This window comes from Pempheris klunzingeri, chromosome 20, assembly GCF_042242105.1.
Source record: "Pempheris klunzingeri isolate RE-2024b chromosome 20, fPemKlu1.hap1, whole genome shotgun sequence".
NCBI lineage: Eukaryota > Metazoa > Chordata > Actinopteri > Acropomatiformes > Pempheridae > Pempheris > Pempheris klunzingeri.
Window position 1 is genome coordinate 17735468 of NC_092031.1, and position 15809 is coordinate 17751276.

The following is a 15809-nucleotide window of genomic DNA, read 5'->3' on the forward strand; positions in this document are numbered from 1 at the left end:
AACACTGGATGAGTAGTGTGGACTGTATGCTGAGCATGGGTTTACCAAAGACCATCACAGTGATCATGAACACTTTCACACCTGCATTTAAACCTCATACACCTTTACATATATGTCTGCTTCCTGATGTTTTGTCTAATCAGTGCAAGAGATAAGTATGACATCACTTAACTATGTGATGAGATAAAAATAAGACATACTGAACTGTCGAAGATGACTACAAATATAAAAATTTTGGCAGAGAAACTGTCATACATTGATTTTTAACATAGCAAATAAGCCGGTTTTAAACAAAAAATGTGTATGTTTCAGTTAACATGAAAAGTATTTAAGGAAAAAATTAAAAATATGTAATTTTAAAGACTACACAAGTTGACCGAGTACATTTGTCTTGATTGTGTTAACATGCTTTCCTCTTCCAGTTTATGTAGAAGAATATTAGAGAAAACCTGAGAGCTTTAACAGAGGCCATCTGTTGTAAATTCAAACAAATATTACTAAACTTTTAAATATGTTCTGTTATTATTCAACAGTAATTGAACATTTTTAAATTTCTTTCACTAAAAAACACCTATGGAAAAAGAAATTCAATATAATCTAGACAAGTGCTACCAGCAGACTGGTACGACGGCCCCCTTTTGGCTGTAGCAATAGAATAGGTTGTCTGGATGAAACTAAATATGCCCTTTAAGTGTTTTCAATCAGACCTGTTTGTTCAGACATCTCATCACCCTCGAAAAATAAAATAGCTGCTAACCTGCTGCCTCATCCATCCATGTAGAAACTTTTAAGGACTTTGTTGTCGCACGACTAAATATGCCTCTTTCCAGAATTTGTAGCGCAGTTACTCATAATAGCCGACGGCTACCGGGCCACCAGGCATCAGCCAAGAAGATAAGTGTAGTTTTACATTCACTTCTGTGTTGTCACAAAGCATCTGCATCTCATCCATAAGCACTGGTATGCTTCAATCCATTTGGCATACACAGTTACTTTAGTAGGAAATACTCCTCACTTTAACCGCTCGTCACTAGAACTGCTCCCCACTGTGGATTCTTACAACTGCAGTCTATGAGGACTGTGGATTATCACGAGTAATGGTCTTGCTTTCTGGAAAGAGACCTAACAGTTCAACTTTCATATGAAATGTTTAGGAGAAACCAAATGCCATTGACCTTTGTGGTGCTAAGGTGACAGTGGGCATCTTTAAACCTCAGAAAATCACGCAGAAACTGTCCGGGTATGTAAATATCATTCCACAAATGTGTTTCCTTTATGCTTTGAAACATATCAAAAATATGATTTAGAACTATGTATGCAAATGTTTCATAGTTAGTTAGAGAAGAAATAACAGCAGGTCTTAAAGTTATTTTCACAAATCAAGAACAGGGGTTAAAAACAGTGTCGCTGGTCAATAGCAATAACTAGTAAAATGTATTGTGTTCCATGGGTAACACTGGAAATATTAATAATCCTTAATTCCACATTAAGAGCTTTCACTTAGTGACCTATGCTCATTAAGATGGTCATTCATCAGTAAACGTCATCTTAAAAATATAAAACCACATCAGTGCTCGTGTTGTCACCACATTATACGATGACCTCGACATCATTTTTGAGATCCAAGGCTGGTATCTGTGGAATCAGGACTGACTGGTCTGGAATCTGTCGTGGTCCAAACGGGGGGTGTGAGGTCAAGAGAGCTGCTGCTCCAGGGTCTGTTCGGGGCAGAGTGGGCACTCTGTGGAGGTGGAGCAGCTCTCACACTGTAGTCCATGGCCACAGGGCAGGGACACTGAGCCCTGCTCTCCACATGTCACACAGCACTGTCTCTGTTTCCTGTACACCACCTTGGAAAACACAGGGAAACATGTCGACCTCTCAAAGTCAAGAACGTTGGATGATGGAGGGGACAACACATGCTGTTCGCCACTATTTTGAGAGCAAAGGAAAACTAAACTATAGTATGCTAATGTGCACTTGGTTCTCTGAGAACTTGCAATGAGCATTTCTGGTTATTTCTGGCACTTTGTGAACCATAAAAAATAATCAAGACATTATTGCTGGATTATTTCGTAACTCAAATAATAAGAGGTGTTAAAGTCAAACTTCTTGCCACTTTTATGTGGATGTCCAACCAGTGTTGATGGTAAGTTGTCCACTGCAGCAATAAATACCTTTGTGTGTGCTATATTGACCAAGAAAGATGAGTTGTTCTCGCAGGACTGTGCCAGAACTGCATACATTTACCATGATGCATTGCACACGAGCCTCTGTCTCCCAACCCACAAATCCTCTCTGCTGTCTTGTGGGTACTGTCAGACGCAGACAGCTCACAAACTTAACCAAACCTGCCTATGGTGAAATTCATTGCAACAGAGCAGGTTGATTACCCAGGCCGACAGAGCCTGCAGTTCTTCCTGGTCACCAGTGCTGTCATTTGAGTTGTCAGCGACCAGAAGAAAGTACGACAGATTTTTTTTATATATTTTTTTAATATATTTTCAGAAAACTCAGTTTTCCCAATCAATACAGCGCACACTGAGGTATTTTTTCTTCAATTGCCAGTAACCCTGATTGGACATCCATGTGAACATCCAACATCCAAGTTGTTGTGTTTTACCTTATTACCTAAATTACTTTAAAACTTTAAAAATGCCAATAAGCACTGTCTGGCTACAGTGTTAGTGTTGATGTGTACAAACTATTTAATCAGAACACACCATGTTGGGGCCGTATAAATTTAGGTTTACCACGCAGGTCTTTATGCTGACTCACATACGTGTAAGTTCTGAGTCAGTGGTATTACCTGTTCCACAGCGTGTAAGCAGCTACAGAGCTGAGCCTGCAAACTGAGGACTGACTCTAAGGGCAGCCGGTGTAGGAGCTGGAGTTGGTGCAGTGCTAGATGGGGATTGTCTCCGCTCCTTAGGCTCTCCAGCGCCTCCTGCAGGAGAGACGCCTGTCTCTGTGCCTCCTCCTCAGCCTGCCTGGCTCTCTCTGCTTCCATGGCTAATCGTGCTGCATGCGCACGGGACTCCTCTGCATCTGCTTTCAGCGCAGCCCACGACTACAAGAGGAAGAATACGGGAATTCAAAACTCAGAATTCAAAACTGGTTTAACTGGATATACTAATGTTTATGCAATATGCATAAACATACAAGCCTCTGCACCACAAACAGCTATTTTACAGACATGCATGCACACATGTCCCACTACCTACCTACCTGAGCTGTGTGTCTCCAGCTGTGACCCCACTGCTTGAGTGCCCTATGGGCCTCCTCCAGCTCCTGTTTGAGCCTAGAAGTCTCTGCACAGGGGCCGGAGGGCAGCAGGGTGGGGGGCGTGCCAGGGGAACCCTGGCCTGATGGGAAGTGCTCCCAGATATTAGTGCTCATACCATTCAGACCTACAAAAAAAAAAAGAATAGATATAAACAAAATGATATCATCCCTCCCTGCACCACTTGATGTCTTTAATCAAATGCCACAAACCTAAAGAACTATGAGATGGTCCCAAGAAGGTGCTTTCTGATTGGCCAGGTTGTGACAAGTGAGTAGAAAAGAATGGTGAGGCGTGCGGCCTGATTGGGGGAGATGGCGAAGGGGAGCTAAAAGGAGCAGAGCTGCTAAAGGATCCTGGGATATTGACTGGAGCTGAGCTCTGAAACTGGCTACCTCCTATAAAGGCAAAGAGACAAATCATTATGAGTTATATTTAGGTGCGCTTCTAAATGGTGTTTTGCTCTCGTGTCTTTGAAATACCGAGCATGACTCCCACACTGGGCAGAGCAGAGCTGCTTTCCAAGCTCCTCTCCAACGCCGACACACCAAAATCGTTCAGGTCAAGATCATCCAGGGCTGACTCTGGAACACGAACACCACGAGAGCAATTAGTCAGATTTAGAGTTACACAACTGGTGCTTACACAACAACACTGGACATCTTCACTTACCAACAACTGACTCTACAGTCTCACTGGTGGGGTAAAAGGGCAGGGCGTTAGCGTTCATGCCAGAGGAGATGCTAGATCCAGGGGGTCCGAGGGGGGCGGGGCTGGGTGGTGTGGCGGCCAGACTGGAGGGAATGCTGGAGGACAGACTCAGAGGGCTGCCCACAGGCAGAAATACTAACAAGTCCTGCAGGAGAGCCAAAGTGGAATGTGGTGTTTGAAAGAAACAGTTGTTACTTTAAACTTGTGTCCTTGCAGCAAGACTACATTTAACAGAAAAAAAGTATGTATTCCTGAAGAAAAAACGTGGACCAATTTTAGACCACAAGACACACAACCACCTTGTATGTGAGCGTGTCACTGTACCTGTTTGCTTTGCGTTGAGGCTAATTCTCTGTTGCGCTGCTCAAGAGCAAAACTCCTTTGCTTAGCCTGAAACCACAAACGACACAAGAATGCTAACATGAAAACATGCTGGATGAGCCTCTCTGCAGTAACTATGACTTCAATCAAGAGATTTTCCTTTGTTTCATTTAATAGTGTCAAATAATGCCAAGTCCCCCTTTTTCACTGTCCCTCCGCTGCATTTCTATACATTCATTGCTTCCCTCAGACCTTAAAGCCTTACACTCTGTTTTACATATTTATCTCCTCTATATATAGATCTTTATACATCTTTATTGCATCACACAAGTGTACTGGTACAACCAAAAAGACAATACCTTGAACACCTTGAATCTTGAATCTCTCACCTGGTCCTCCCTCTCAAATCCGGGCGCTCTGCAGTAGCCTCCCTCTCCGGCCCAGGGAGACAGCGGCTCCGCTCCCCCACTCACGTCCTCACACAGAGACAAAACGCTTCCCAGCAGCCCCTGCTCTGCTACACGCGACCCCGCAGATGGGGAGAAGGGGTCTGAAACTGGGCCAGAGGCAGAGCCCATGTTGTGTCTGCTGGGACTTGAAGAGGCTTCCTGGGCAGGATGAGGGTCTGGAGGTCTGGGGGGTGGAGGGGAGCTCGGTGTGGGGAATGATGGCTCCTCGGGAACAAAGGGCTCTGGATGAGGTTTAAAAATCAAAATAGAAAAGAGGATGTTACATTGCATCAAATGGATGTTGAGAGATGTTTAGAAATGCATCGTGGGTACTCACTTTCAACATGAGCAAAGGCACAGAAGGGCCCTCTGGGACAGCTGCCACACTGCTGCATGTCGTTACACTTACTGGATTTATAGATCTGTGGCAAAGAAACAAAACACACGTTGACACTCATCTCCTGTGATTTCTGGTTTAGATTCTATGAGGTCTCTGCTGAATCAGACAAACCTCTGGGTGGAACTGTTGTTCTGTTCTTGTGTGGCAATACTGACATCCCTCTGCTCCCTCACATTTACTGGGATCCCCCCATTCCTCACTCTGTTTCACAGCTGGACACGGCAGCGCTCTGTGGCAAGAAGGAACAATCGCGTTAATAAAAACATTCACAATCAGCCAAAAATAGCTTCCAGTGATTTTCTTTGACATGAAGTGATGGAGCACCTGTATTTGTGCTTGTGCGGACTGCGCCTCCGGTCTTTGCTGTTATGGTAGTATGGACAGGCGTAGCCTTGACGGCACAGACGAGGTGGTTTCTTACAGAGTTCTGTCTTGTAGTGGGACAGCACGTAGTTGTTGTCTAAAGACAAAGGAGGACAACGAGGCAGACAGATGGTAAGGGCTGGTCAAGAAACATTCCACATCAAACCCTCGTTTCGTTCTGAACCCCTGCTGAAGTGCTTTAACACAGATATACCTTGCCAGCGTGGTTCTTCGCTCAGGATCTTCTCTATGAGGGCTGTGCTTGCTGCCTGTCCAGACTGTCCGTCTCCTCCACCGCCCTCTGGGGCCCCCGAGCCTCCCTGAGAGTCCATCACCTGCACTTCTCTGTCAAATCCACAGTGCAAAGAGACTGTAAACAACTACAACACCGATACACATCCAGAAACCAATATGAAGCGGACGGTTACATGATAGAATAAAGTTCTTTTGGCACCTGATGTCATAAACAGGGCTGCGCAAGTCATGCGATCCGTGTGCAAAGGCACAGTGGGAGCCGTTTTTGCTGCAGTGGCCTTTTGCATCAGTTTCATGGATACATGATCCAGTCTTGTAGTAGCGAAGGTGGTACCTGCGCTCGGTGTCACCTGCTGTCCGATGTAGAAACGGGCATCTGGAACACACAGAAAAATGACATTCAAAAGATAGGTACAAACACAAAGACATGCAGATCTCTGGAGCAAATAGTGTCCAGTAAACAGAGCAGCCATTTAGTTAGCCAGACTATATGCACATGTGGCACACCTCTGGTTTAAGGCTATTTCATTAATTGTCTTGTCAACCTCACTCGAAGCTGGTAACTAAGACTTCTCACTTTCCTGCATGAGCACAACATGCAGCCTTTCAGTAACTACCACGCTACAACCTGACCTTGTCTACACACTGCATGGCTGATTAAATTAACATGACTACTGCTAATGATATGAGCTTTACTGAGCCTGCGGCAACGTGCTGGTACTTCTCTCACACATCGGCAGAGTCATTTCCCACAACAGACCCCCTAGACTAGGTCACACATCATACATAATATATAACAGATAACACAGGTACATTTAGACTACTGTCACTGACACAATTAGATTTCTTTGTATCATTATTAAGTGTTTGCTTGTCTTGACAGACCGAGAGGGAACATGGATTGAACAAGAGAAAAGGAGAACTGAGGGAGGGACAGATGAGGAGAGGAAAGTGTACCGGCAAGAGGAGCAGGAGAAGAGAAAGATAGAAAGATTGCAGTCCCCCCCCCATCCACACACTGCCCCCACAGCAAACACTGTACTGTATACTACTGGTGCAGCTTCTGGTTATTTTCATTATCAATTAATCTGCTGATTATTTGGTTGGTTAAGCGATACATTTTTTTGCTTGTAAATTAATGAAAAATACCCATCACAACTTCCTAGAGCCTAAGGGGACGTCTTGAAGTTGCTTGTTTCGTCTGACTAACAGTTCAAAATCACTACATTTCCCATCTACAGTGAAATAACGATACAATTATAGAAATCCTCACTTTTAAGAAGCTGGAAAAAGAAAAAGTTTGGCATTTGTGCTTGAAGGGTGACTCAAAAAACAAAAACTGTAACTGCAAAATGATCTGTAGCAATAGCCTTATGCTGATAACATTCACAAAATATTATGGTTTCGACCGAACCCACATGAAAATAAACTTTTCTTTTCTTAAATGTAATATATCCATAAGTAGAACTAAGACTAAAACTTTCAGACCAAAACTTCCAGAGCTCTTTCCACTTCTGTGTAACGGTGACAAAGGTTTGGAGAGGAGTCAACTCGCCCCCCCCCCCCCTCGTCTGTCATCCACATTTACATTCCCTTTGTCTGTGACTGGCACCAAGTGGGTGCCAAAACACCATGAAGGCTCAGCACATTTCAGTCAAAAACAGACTGACGATGGCTATGTTCAGGTGCTAATGCTCACTTTAAAAGATTATGCATCAGACACTATTCTTCCAAGGTGTTCAACTTGACTCACAATTGTGGAGAGGGTGCGTCCCCAATCACTACTCCGCTGAATTTGTCCCACTTGAAAAAAGATTCTTTGCCATGTAAAGTCCTACTCGTTCATTTACATGCAAAAAGGCTTACAAATGTTAGTGATGAGACAATGCTTTGGACACAGCAAAGTTTAACCTCCTCAATAGACCTGGGTCTGTGGAGTTTGTAAACAAAAAGCCAAACGCTGTGAAAAAGCCATGTGCTTTACACAGATGTGTCACCACCAGTCAACAATAACGCTTCCCTTTTACAGAGGAGCCTGATTTTTTTCTGTTAAATGTACGGGTCTATGGAATGGCCCCTCGATAATGGTACTTTTACAACGCTGACGTCTCAGTTGCACTCACTCATCTCCATCAGGGCAGGTGCCTGTTCCCTCATCGTATTTGGTGCAGTAAACATCTGGGCTGTAGTTGAAGGTCCCGTCCCGTCTGCGGATTGGCCTGCGGCGCCGCTGGTTCAGGAAGTGCCAGTGGAAACAGGAAAAGGGCCTGTGCTGTGTGCATTTATGCTGCACAAACAGGGGGCACTGCTCAGTTCTGAACTCTTTCAGATATCTGGAAGAGAGGGAAGCAGCAAGAGTGGAGTGCATTTCTAGACAGTGTTCATTGCCTTTAAAAGTGTCTTCCACAAGCAATAGTGTATTCATATTCACATACAGCACATTCAACATACTGGCTTATGGTGATAGTGTTTCTGTCTTATTCTCTGCTGCAGTAACAAACCTCTTCCCACGAAGAGCTAATATATAATGCAACTATGCTAACATTAGGTTTACTCAGCAGTATGACATATTCACAAACACTTGAACTATGCAGTGCCACAAAGCTTCTAAGAAATGGCTACTGTTTGTGAGTAACGTTAGGCCTCTTTCAAGAGAGCTGCTCCGGTTGGTAACTACATTACCGCTGAATAGCCTTGTTCCAGTCGTTTTAAAGAATATCAAGCTTACAACTGGCTTATTTTTTCAAATTCAATTTAGCTGTAATTTGGTATAAGCAACTACACGTGAGGTTGTGTACACTTAGCTAGCTAATCCAGCTAACTAGCTACGTACGTGTAATGTTGAGGTTTCTCGGGCTGCACGTTCAACACGGTTGCGGGAGATGTCGAGCCCCCTGCGGGCGAGGACGAAGAAGACGAGGAGGGTCCCCCGGTAGTCGTCGCTGCCGAAGATGACGGCGGCTGTGAGTGTGTTTTAGACATTTTACCCGTTTGAAGCCTAACAACGAGAAGCTTGTTTTTAGCTTACTGGCTAGCTATCCTTGTTAGCTTCGAAATCCGCATTCTACAACGATGTGAGCTTGCGCAAGGCAGGAGGAAGTAGTCGCAAAGGGACAACTAGGGGCAATACGGAACTATGGGACATGGAGTTCAACTTAACTAGTGATTGTGAACACCACGACGCATTTACGACAATAGATCATTCACTGTGACAATGCGTTTTCGAGCTACACACACTGGCTTTGTAGAAAGGTGAAAAAGAAAAGAAAAATGAGACAAACAGTACGGCTTGTGTTTGTTTTGAAGCGTCGTTTCTATTGGCTGAACGACACGTCCATTTTGGAAGATGAACCAATGACCGTGAAGTGTCTTACAAGCATGACGTCACTGGAAAGTATTAATACTCGGCCTCAACTCCCCCTCCCAACACAAACCGTTGTCATTATAACTGGTGATACACGACGATTGCTTCATATTACCCGACGTCCTAAAGGTAAATATCGCAGCCTCGCTTGATTGGATAATATACGTGAAATCGACCTTGTTACTGTGGTGTGTTGGGTATGTGGAAATGTGCGCTTCTGTTAACAGGCATTGTTTGGTACTCGGGCAAACGTCGACTTGCTAACGTTAGCGTTAGCTAAAAATAGAACAATGGAGACTCTACCTTTGACGGTACTAGTCTAACGTCACCGTTAACCCGTTTAACTGTGATAAGGCAGATAGTACGAGCTCAGTGTTGGTTAGACTTAACAGTCGAGATTGATGTTGGCTATTATACAAATGGCCATTGGCAGAGCTAATTCTTTCTGTAGGCTAATATTGTATGAGCTGAATCGAGGCAATGTCGCCTGGGGGTGAAATGAGAAGCAGTGAAAATGGCGAAGTCGATAAGCAAAGACTGACTGTTTGGGCTGGTTCAGGCGGCGAGTGTTTTGACGCAAGCTATTGGTGTCTGAGGGCCCCTGGCTCTGTCAGAAGTTCAGTGACCACGTCGCCGTTTGTCCATTGTAATTAATGTAAAAGAAAACTATAGACGTTAAGTGGTTTTAATGGAAAGACCGTGTACTGGCGCAAACACGACGCCTCTCAGTGCTTATAAACTGGGGGAGGGGAGCTCTTTAATAGTTAGGCTAGGCTAGGCTAGGTTAGCATCGTAGCCAGGCGCTTAATACCGCACCTGTAAGATTTATTCTGAAACTCCTACTTCTGATTTGACACTCGCCCTAGTATTTTAATCGCGACTCTTATTTTATTTAGCAAGTACGAGATGGCCCGTACCAAGCAGACCGCCCGTAAATCCACCGGAGGAAAGGCGCCAAGGAAGCAGCTCGCTACCAAGGCAGCCAGGAAGAGCGCCCCATCCACAGGCGGCGTGAAGAAGCCCCATCGCTACAGGTTTGTAGCGCTTATTTTCCACTCGATTGAATGTGTTCATCGGTCAATAGCATTCAGCAAACTGACTAGAATCTCTTTCCAGGCCCGGAACTGTGGCTCTGAGGGAGATCCGTCGTTACCAGAAGTCCACAGAGTTGCTCATTCGCAAGCTGCCCTTCCAGCGTCTGGTGAGAGAGATTGCCCAGGACTTCAAGACTGATCTGCGCTTTCAGAGTGCTGCCATTGGCGCTCTTCAGGTAACTGAGATACGGATTTTAACATCTGCACAGCTGTGGTGCTAATGGATTGTGGGCTTGTGTCTGAACTGTCTGTTTCCGTTCTTTTAACAGGAAGCCAGTGAGGCTTACCTGGTGGGTCTGTTCGAGGACACCAACCTGTGCGCCATCCATGCCAAGCGTGTCACCATCATGCCCAAAGACATCCAGCTGGCCCGTAGGATAAGGGGCGAGAGGGCATAAGCAGCAAGTGACAGCATTGTCAAGACAAATGATCCTATTTATCGTACTTAACCATTTTTGTGGACGTTTTTATTTCTTGGGTATTTTTTACAAGTTTTCTTTTGAATTTTGTATTTTTAGATTGGGACAATTCATCAATCATTCCACAAGCCTGAGTGTACTTAGGGTAGTTGGAAATGTTGTTCAGTAGGAGTGTATACCTATTCCATCATGGGTCATTACAATACATTACAGCCATCATACACCCCTCATGTTTGTGGGTATTGCGCTCCCTCTGGTGATGGAATTGTCTTTGGTGCGAGGATGAGGTCTTCACATCTTCCACGGGGGTCCAGGGTCTCTTCACCCATCTACCATTTACCACAGAATGCCAGCATGTCTTGCTCAACAGGTCTCACTGCAGGGTTTGGTATTGGCTACCAGTCAATACTCTACTCTCAGTGACTAAGAGCATGGCAGACCCCTTCTGTATTTTTCTGGACTGCTTTTTACATGTTTTTCAACATAAATCTTGGCAGCTACATTTAATACTATTTATGAAAATGTTGTCACATGTCTTTCTATTAAAGGTCTTTATGATTAGAAACCTTTTGTGTTCTGTAGTCGATTTGCAATGTGGTTGTATTCAGACACTAATGCGGTGTTATGGTATTTACATTTATTTACAGCCACACATGAAATAGGAGGTGCTCTCATTGTCATACAAACCACTCCGTATGCTTGAAACCCGTAGCTGTAAAGATAACGACAAAATCATGACATCTTGGCTGTGAAGAATTTTGGATCACTTGTGTATTGCTCACATGCTGTGCCTCACCAATACGGCAGACTATCTCCTCACACTCCTTAATGGTGCTGGCTCGGAGTGCCACACAGCAGAAGCCTGTCGACTGAGGGGTTTCTGGGGAGTCTCTGTGAACAGAGCCAATCATATACTGAGATGATGTCTGGGTCCAGCCAATGACAACACAGCTGTACTGTCTTGGGTATTGCATCATCACATGTTTATGGAGAGGTGTGTCCTAAACTACTGTAGGCCTGGATTAATGGCTGTGTGGGAAAAACCTTTATTTTTCTGCCGCTAAATCTGACAGTTCTGCTCTTCAAAGGTTTGACGGGTTCATTTGGTACTTACGCCACACAGAATGCAAATATGGTGTAGTCTGGTTGACCAAATCTCCCCACACACGAAATCTCTGGATAATGATGTTCAAACAGCTCCTGTGGAAACACGAACACAGTTGACCTGTTAACGACCAATGTCGAGCAATAGCAAAGACGGCACAGACAAATGTCTCCTTACCAGTTTACTGCTTCTGTCTGTGCAGGTCAAATGGGTTTCCTTCATGTCTAAAAGCACTTCCTGCAGGGCAAATTGAAACAGATTGAACACACATTGATATTGACAAGTGCTTTGCAGAACATGACAGTAGTGTTATTACCTTGCTGGGCAGGTTTTTCTGCAACACTTGTGGAATGGCGTGCTGTAGCACTTCCTTGCCTCCAAACTAAGAAAGGATAAGACCAGATATATCAGTTATCTGAGTCTAGCACATATATACACACACAGATTGAACATTTAATAAAGTGTAAAGCAAAAGCATTTGTTTACCATTCCAATGTTTGCCTTTCCCAAGAACTGCACTATGTACACAATTCTGTAGGGAGAGTAGAGTCAGTGTTATAATGGAAAGAGTAAACTTGGCAAAATGTTCCTTAAATGGCTCTTCCAGATTTGGTAAGCAACTTGCCTTCCCTCTTTGAGACACTGTGACGGAGAGGTTCTCTCGTCCTTGGTGGCTGACTGTTGGGAGGAAGCAGGACTGAGCTGTAGGGTGGGGTTCTCCATCCTCAGGGTCCGCAGGAGTTTGATAAGGGGCCGATACACTGTTCCATCGTGAGCCCTCCACCGCAGGACATTGATGGACAGAGGGCTGCCCTTCAGCCGAGACAAAACCACACCTGCCTGGGAAACAGAGCAATGCACCGTGACTCTATGTACGACAGCTTCTATGACTTGTGCAGTGGCAGGTTTTTTTTAATTACGCAAACTCGTCTTGTCAAGGGTGTGACTGGCCAGTGTCCCATGGGTTCGATCAATCGGACAACACTCACAGAATGTGAGCTGTGCTTCTTGGCTGTTCTCATTTTTGTACCTATCTTCAAGTGGGATCGCGTTCACAATGATAACAAGAAGAGTCTTGTATACCCAGTCAGGCGTTGCCACTATTTTCTGGCTGATTAGAGTTCTGTTCATGTAGAGGGTGCAGCTGTGCTGGGCATTGTGTAATGTCACCAAACTACACATAATCACAAAAATGATTAAGTGCACATTGTCCCTCCCTAACTGCCTAAAGTCATAGGAGTATCAGGGAGATGTCTCTTTCACAGTCTGTACATACCAACCCAAAGTCAGCACAATGTCTAATCAGGGCACTTTTGAGAAGCCGTCAGTGTAAAGCTCAGTTCACTGCACCTACACTTTACTTTGTGTTCTGTGATGGCTCAAATGTCTGATATTAATTTATTTAACACCAGCTACACTGTGGTGACACAGAGCACACATGATGTCTGTGACCGTCAGTGAGTGTTAGAACGTATAATACTGCTTGTTTGAGGATACCTGTCCACTCTTGGAGTTCCGCAACGAGGTCCCGTTGATCTCATCAATGAGGTCACCAGGAGAGATAAACTTGTCGACATGAGCCTGACTCCCAGGCACCAGATCGAGGACAAAGACGCGCCCACTGAGATATCTGAGAGACAGAGGGGGAGTGGATGCAGCAGTTCGAACAAAGCTATTTATGAGTAGATATTCTTGATGGAAATAAAGCACTTTATAGAGTGGGAGATACAAACCTCAACACCATCCCTACCTCCCGACAGGGCACCACTTCATATGTCTCACACACCTGGAAACATTCGAAACAATTAACAGACAATCTCACACATTCTGCTGTTCCGTTATCTCACTGCGATGTGTGCCTTTCCATGCATTTTCAGAGTTACTATCATTGTTTTTACCGGTATGAGCCAGCTCTCATCCAGAAAACTGCAATTCTGTGAAAAAAGACCAGAGGTGGTTGTTAGTGTAGAGTCATTTGAATTGAATTGCTCAAACCACATGATTGTAGACATGGTTGTATTTTGGTGTGTGTGTGTATGAAAATATTGAAAATGGCTTGTGCATTTGCAATTTAATGGTATAAAAAAGGAGTTGCTCTGACCTCTACGTTCAGTTTAAACTCCATGTGAGAGAGGACAAGCAGCAGTGACATGAAAGGCTCTGGAAGAGGGAAAATATTTGTTGTTGACGTTGGACACAGAATTTCCTGGGCTTTGCTCAGCATTTAGTGGAAACAATCAGATCCGGTAAAAAGCCTCACCCACGAATTCCTCATTCCTGAGGAGTGACATTGCCGGACTGTACCACTGGAGGGGAGAGAAACGGTATGAACCCAAGCTATTTTAGTATCTGAGACAGACTTACTTAAATTTGAATCAAGTCTAGCGACTGGGCATGTTTGGTGGACACTTTGCCCAGAGCACCCAACAGCAACAAGAGAAGACACATATGGGCAGCACCAGAAAAGACCATCAACCCCTAAATATGTGCGTTGTAGAAAATGTATCTGGTCCATGCGGCTGACCTCCAGGACTCTGGGGGTGTGCAGCAGGTGTGTGATGAACTGTGGCAGAACCTTGCGGCCGAGGGCCAGTCTGAGCAGGTAGCGGCCTCGGCCCTGAGCTGAGAGCAGCTTCCTGCAAGCTCTGGTCTGCTCCACCACCAAGGACAGGGCAGACAGCCTACACACACACACACCAGCAGAGACAGCAGGTATTAACAGGGCGTGAAATAATGCTGTTGTTATTAAAGTAACGTCTATTACATTATACAGTTATAGTAATGTTAAAATGCAGTTCATGATGTTGTTACCTGCCACAGGCATCTTGGTGGATCAGCTGTTCAAAACACTGCCAGTAGTCTCTGTGTACCAGACTGAGAACTGGCTCTGGAGGGAGAGCAACACACACTCAGTCCATACAGCAAAAACACATGTTCACATGTAGTGCTTCAAATGATTAAGGTATTCTGACCCAAAACATTGTGTTTTATACACCTGTTCCAACCATTTAAAGCATAAACTGACACCCCAACATATGTAGTTGTTAATGTCAGGCATGTGCACTTGCAATAGAGCATTTTGACAAATAAGTACAGAGGTGATATATTTTAGGGGAAGCCCACATTGTGGGGACACTCACGTTGAAGCCCCTTCCTAAAGACCAGCTCAAGAAGCTCACAGCAAGAAGCGAGGTGAGGGTTGGTGTCGGTCACGGTGTCTCCATCTGACTGCAGGTTCAGGACACAGACTGGGAGGGGGAAAAAACAGAGGATCTGTTGTAGGTCTGGTCAAAAACATACGTTTTTCATGCATCCTGCGTGATCGTCGCCTTTACACGCATCATCACTATTACAGAAGCGGCACGGCAGATACTGTTCATGTAAAAAAGAGAAGAAAAAACACTGGTTTTGTGTGCAACAGGAATACAACTGAAATGATCAAAACAGGTGTCACTGTATCGACAAATAAGACGCGCGACACACGACGAAGCAATCTGCTGCCACTGGAAGCGAAATTATAATCCAAAAGCCTTTGCATTTTGCATTGATTATGCATCCTTACCTTTGAGAGTGCCGAGCAGAGGGTCTTTAGGAGCCATGTTGGGGGACCAGCTGTGATCGGAGGCTGTCGCTGACAGCAGACGCACCAAGCCTGCTGTCATTTAAACACAGTGACAAGCGCCGTGGTAATAACACTTCCGTGTAGCCTCCCGAACATACCGAGACACCTTCCCACACCGCACCACCTGAGAGCGTGGACAGCTGGGCTAAATACACACCGTGTAATTTAGTTTGTCAAGGATGATGTTATCAAATACCCACCGGGCTATAAGGACCTATAGACACCCATGGGTGGAGATATGAAGTGTTTATTAGCTGTAGTGACATCTGCTGCTCTGCTATCATAACTAAAACTGCCGTGCTGCCTTCAGGGACTCAGTGTCGGCTCTAGTGACTAAAGTCTTATTTCCAAATTGGTGTGTTTACTGACTAATATATTTTTTTTAATTAAAACGTAGCCATTGAACATTGGAGAGAACATTAA

General features: G+C 44.6%; 3 protein-coding genes across 4 annotated transcripts; 1 reads left to right on the forward strand and 2 right to left on the reverse strand.

The window, feature by feature from the left end:
- Nucleotides 1–339: 339 nt before the first annotated feature.
- On the reverse strand, nt 340–8853 carry unk (unk zinc finger). Of its 2 annotated transcripts, none has more exons than XM_070851402.1 (15): nt 8616–8853; nt 7906–8115; nt 5982–6158; nt 5742–5872; nt 5489–5624; nt 5276–5393; nt 5102–5186; nt 4705–5006; nt 4319–4384; nt 3956–4139; nt 3766–3867; nt 3496–3681; nt 3229–3410; nt 2810–3070; nt 340–1850 (listed from the first exon to the last, which is right to left on the reverse strand). In XM_070851402.1, the coding sequence occupies exons 1-15, from the start codon at nt 8762–8764 to the stop codon at nt 1695–1697; spliced, it is 2445 nt and encodes an 814-aa protein (XP_070707503.1). In that variant the 5' UTR covers nt 8765–8853; the 3' UTR covers nt 340–1694. The 2 variants fall into 2 exon arrangements, with proteins under 2 accessions (XP_070707503.1, XP_070707502.1); XM_070851401.1 differs by having other exon boundaries at nt 4675–5006.
- A 346-nt stretch (nt 8854–9199) lies between these two features.
- LOC139220064 (histone H3.3A) lies at nt 9200–11224 on the forward strand. The gene is made up of 4 exons (XM_070852120.1): nt 9200–9275; nt 10043–10180; nt 10263–10416; nt 10510–11224. Exons 2-4 carry the CDS (start codon nt 10053–10055, stop codon nt 10636–10638), a joined length of 411 nt encoding a protein of 136 aa, XP_070708221.1. The 5' UTR covers nt 9200–9275; nt 10043–10052; the 3' UTR covers nt 10639–11224.
- A 57-nt stretch (nt 11225–11281) lies between these two features.
- LOC139220060 (uncharacterized) lies at nt 11282–15501 on the reverse strand. Its single transcript, XM_070852116.1, has 16 exons — nt 15327–15501; nt 14905–15012; nt 14576–14651; nt 14289–14445; nt 14025–14070; nt 13866–13924; nt 13663–13698; nt 13498–13550; nt 13262–13394; nt 12390–12604; nt 12251–12296; nt 12081–12146; nt 11942–12001; nt 11774–11859; nt 11456–11550; nt 11282–11371 (listed from the first exon to the last, which is right to left on the reverse strand). The coding sequence occupies exons 1-16, from the start codon at nt 15424–15426 to the stop codon at nt 11337–11339; spliced, it is 1371 nt and encodes a 456-aa protein (XP_070708217.1). The 5' UTR covers nt 15427–15501; the 3' UTR covers nt 11282–11336.
- Nucleotides 15502–15809: the final 308 nt, after the last annotated feature.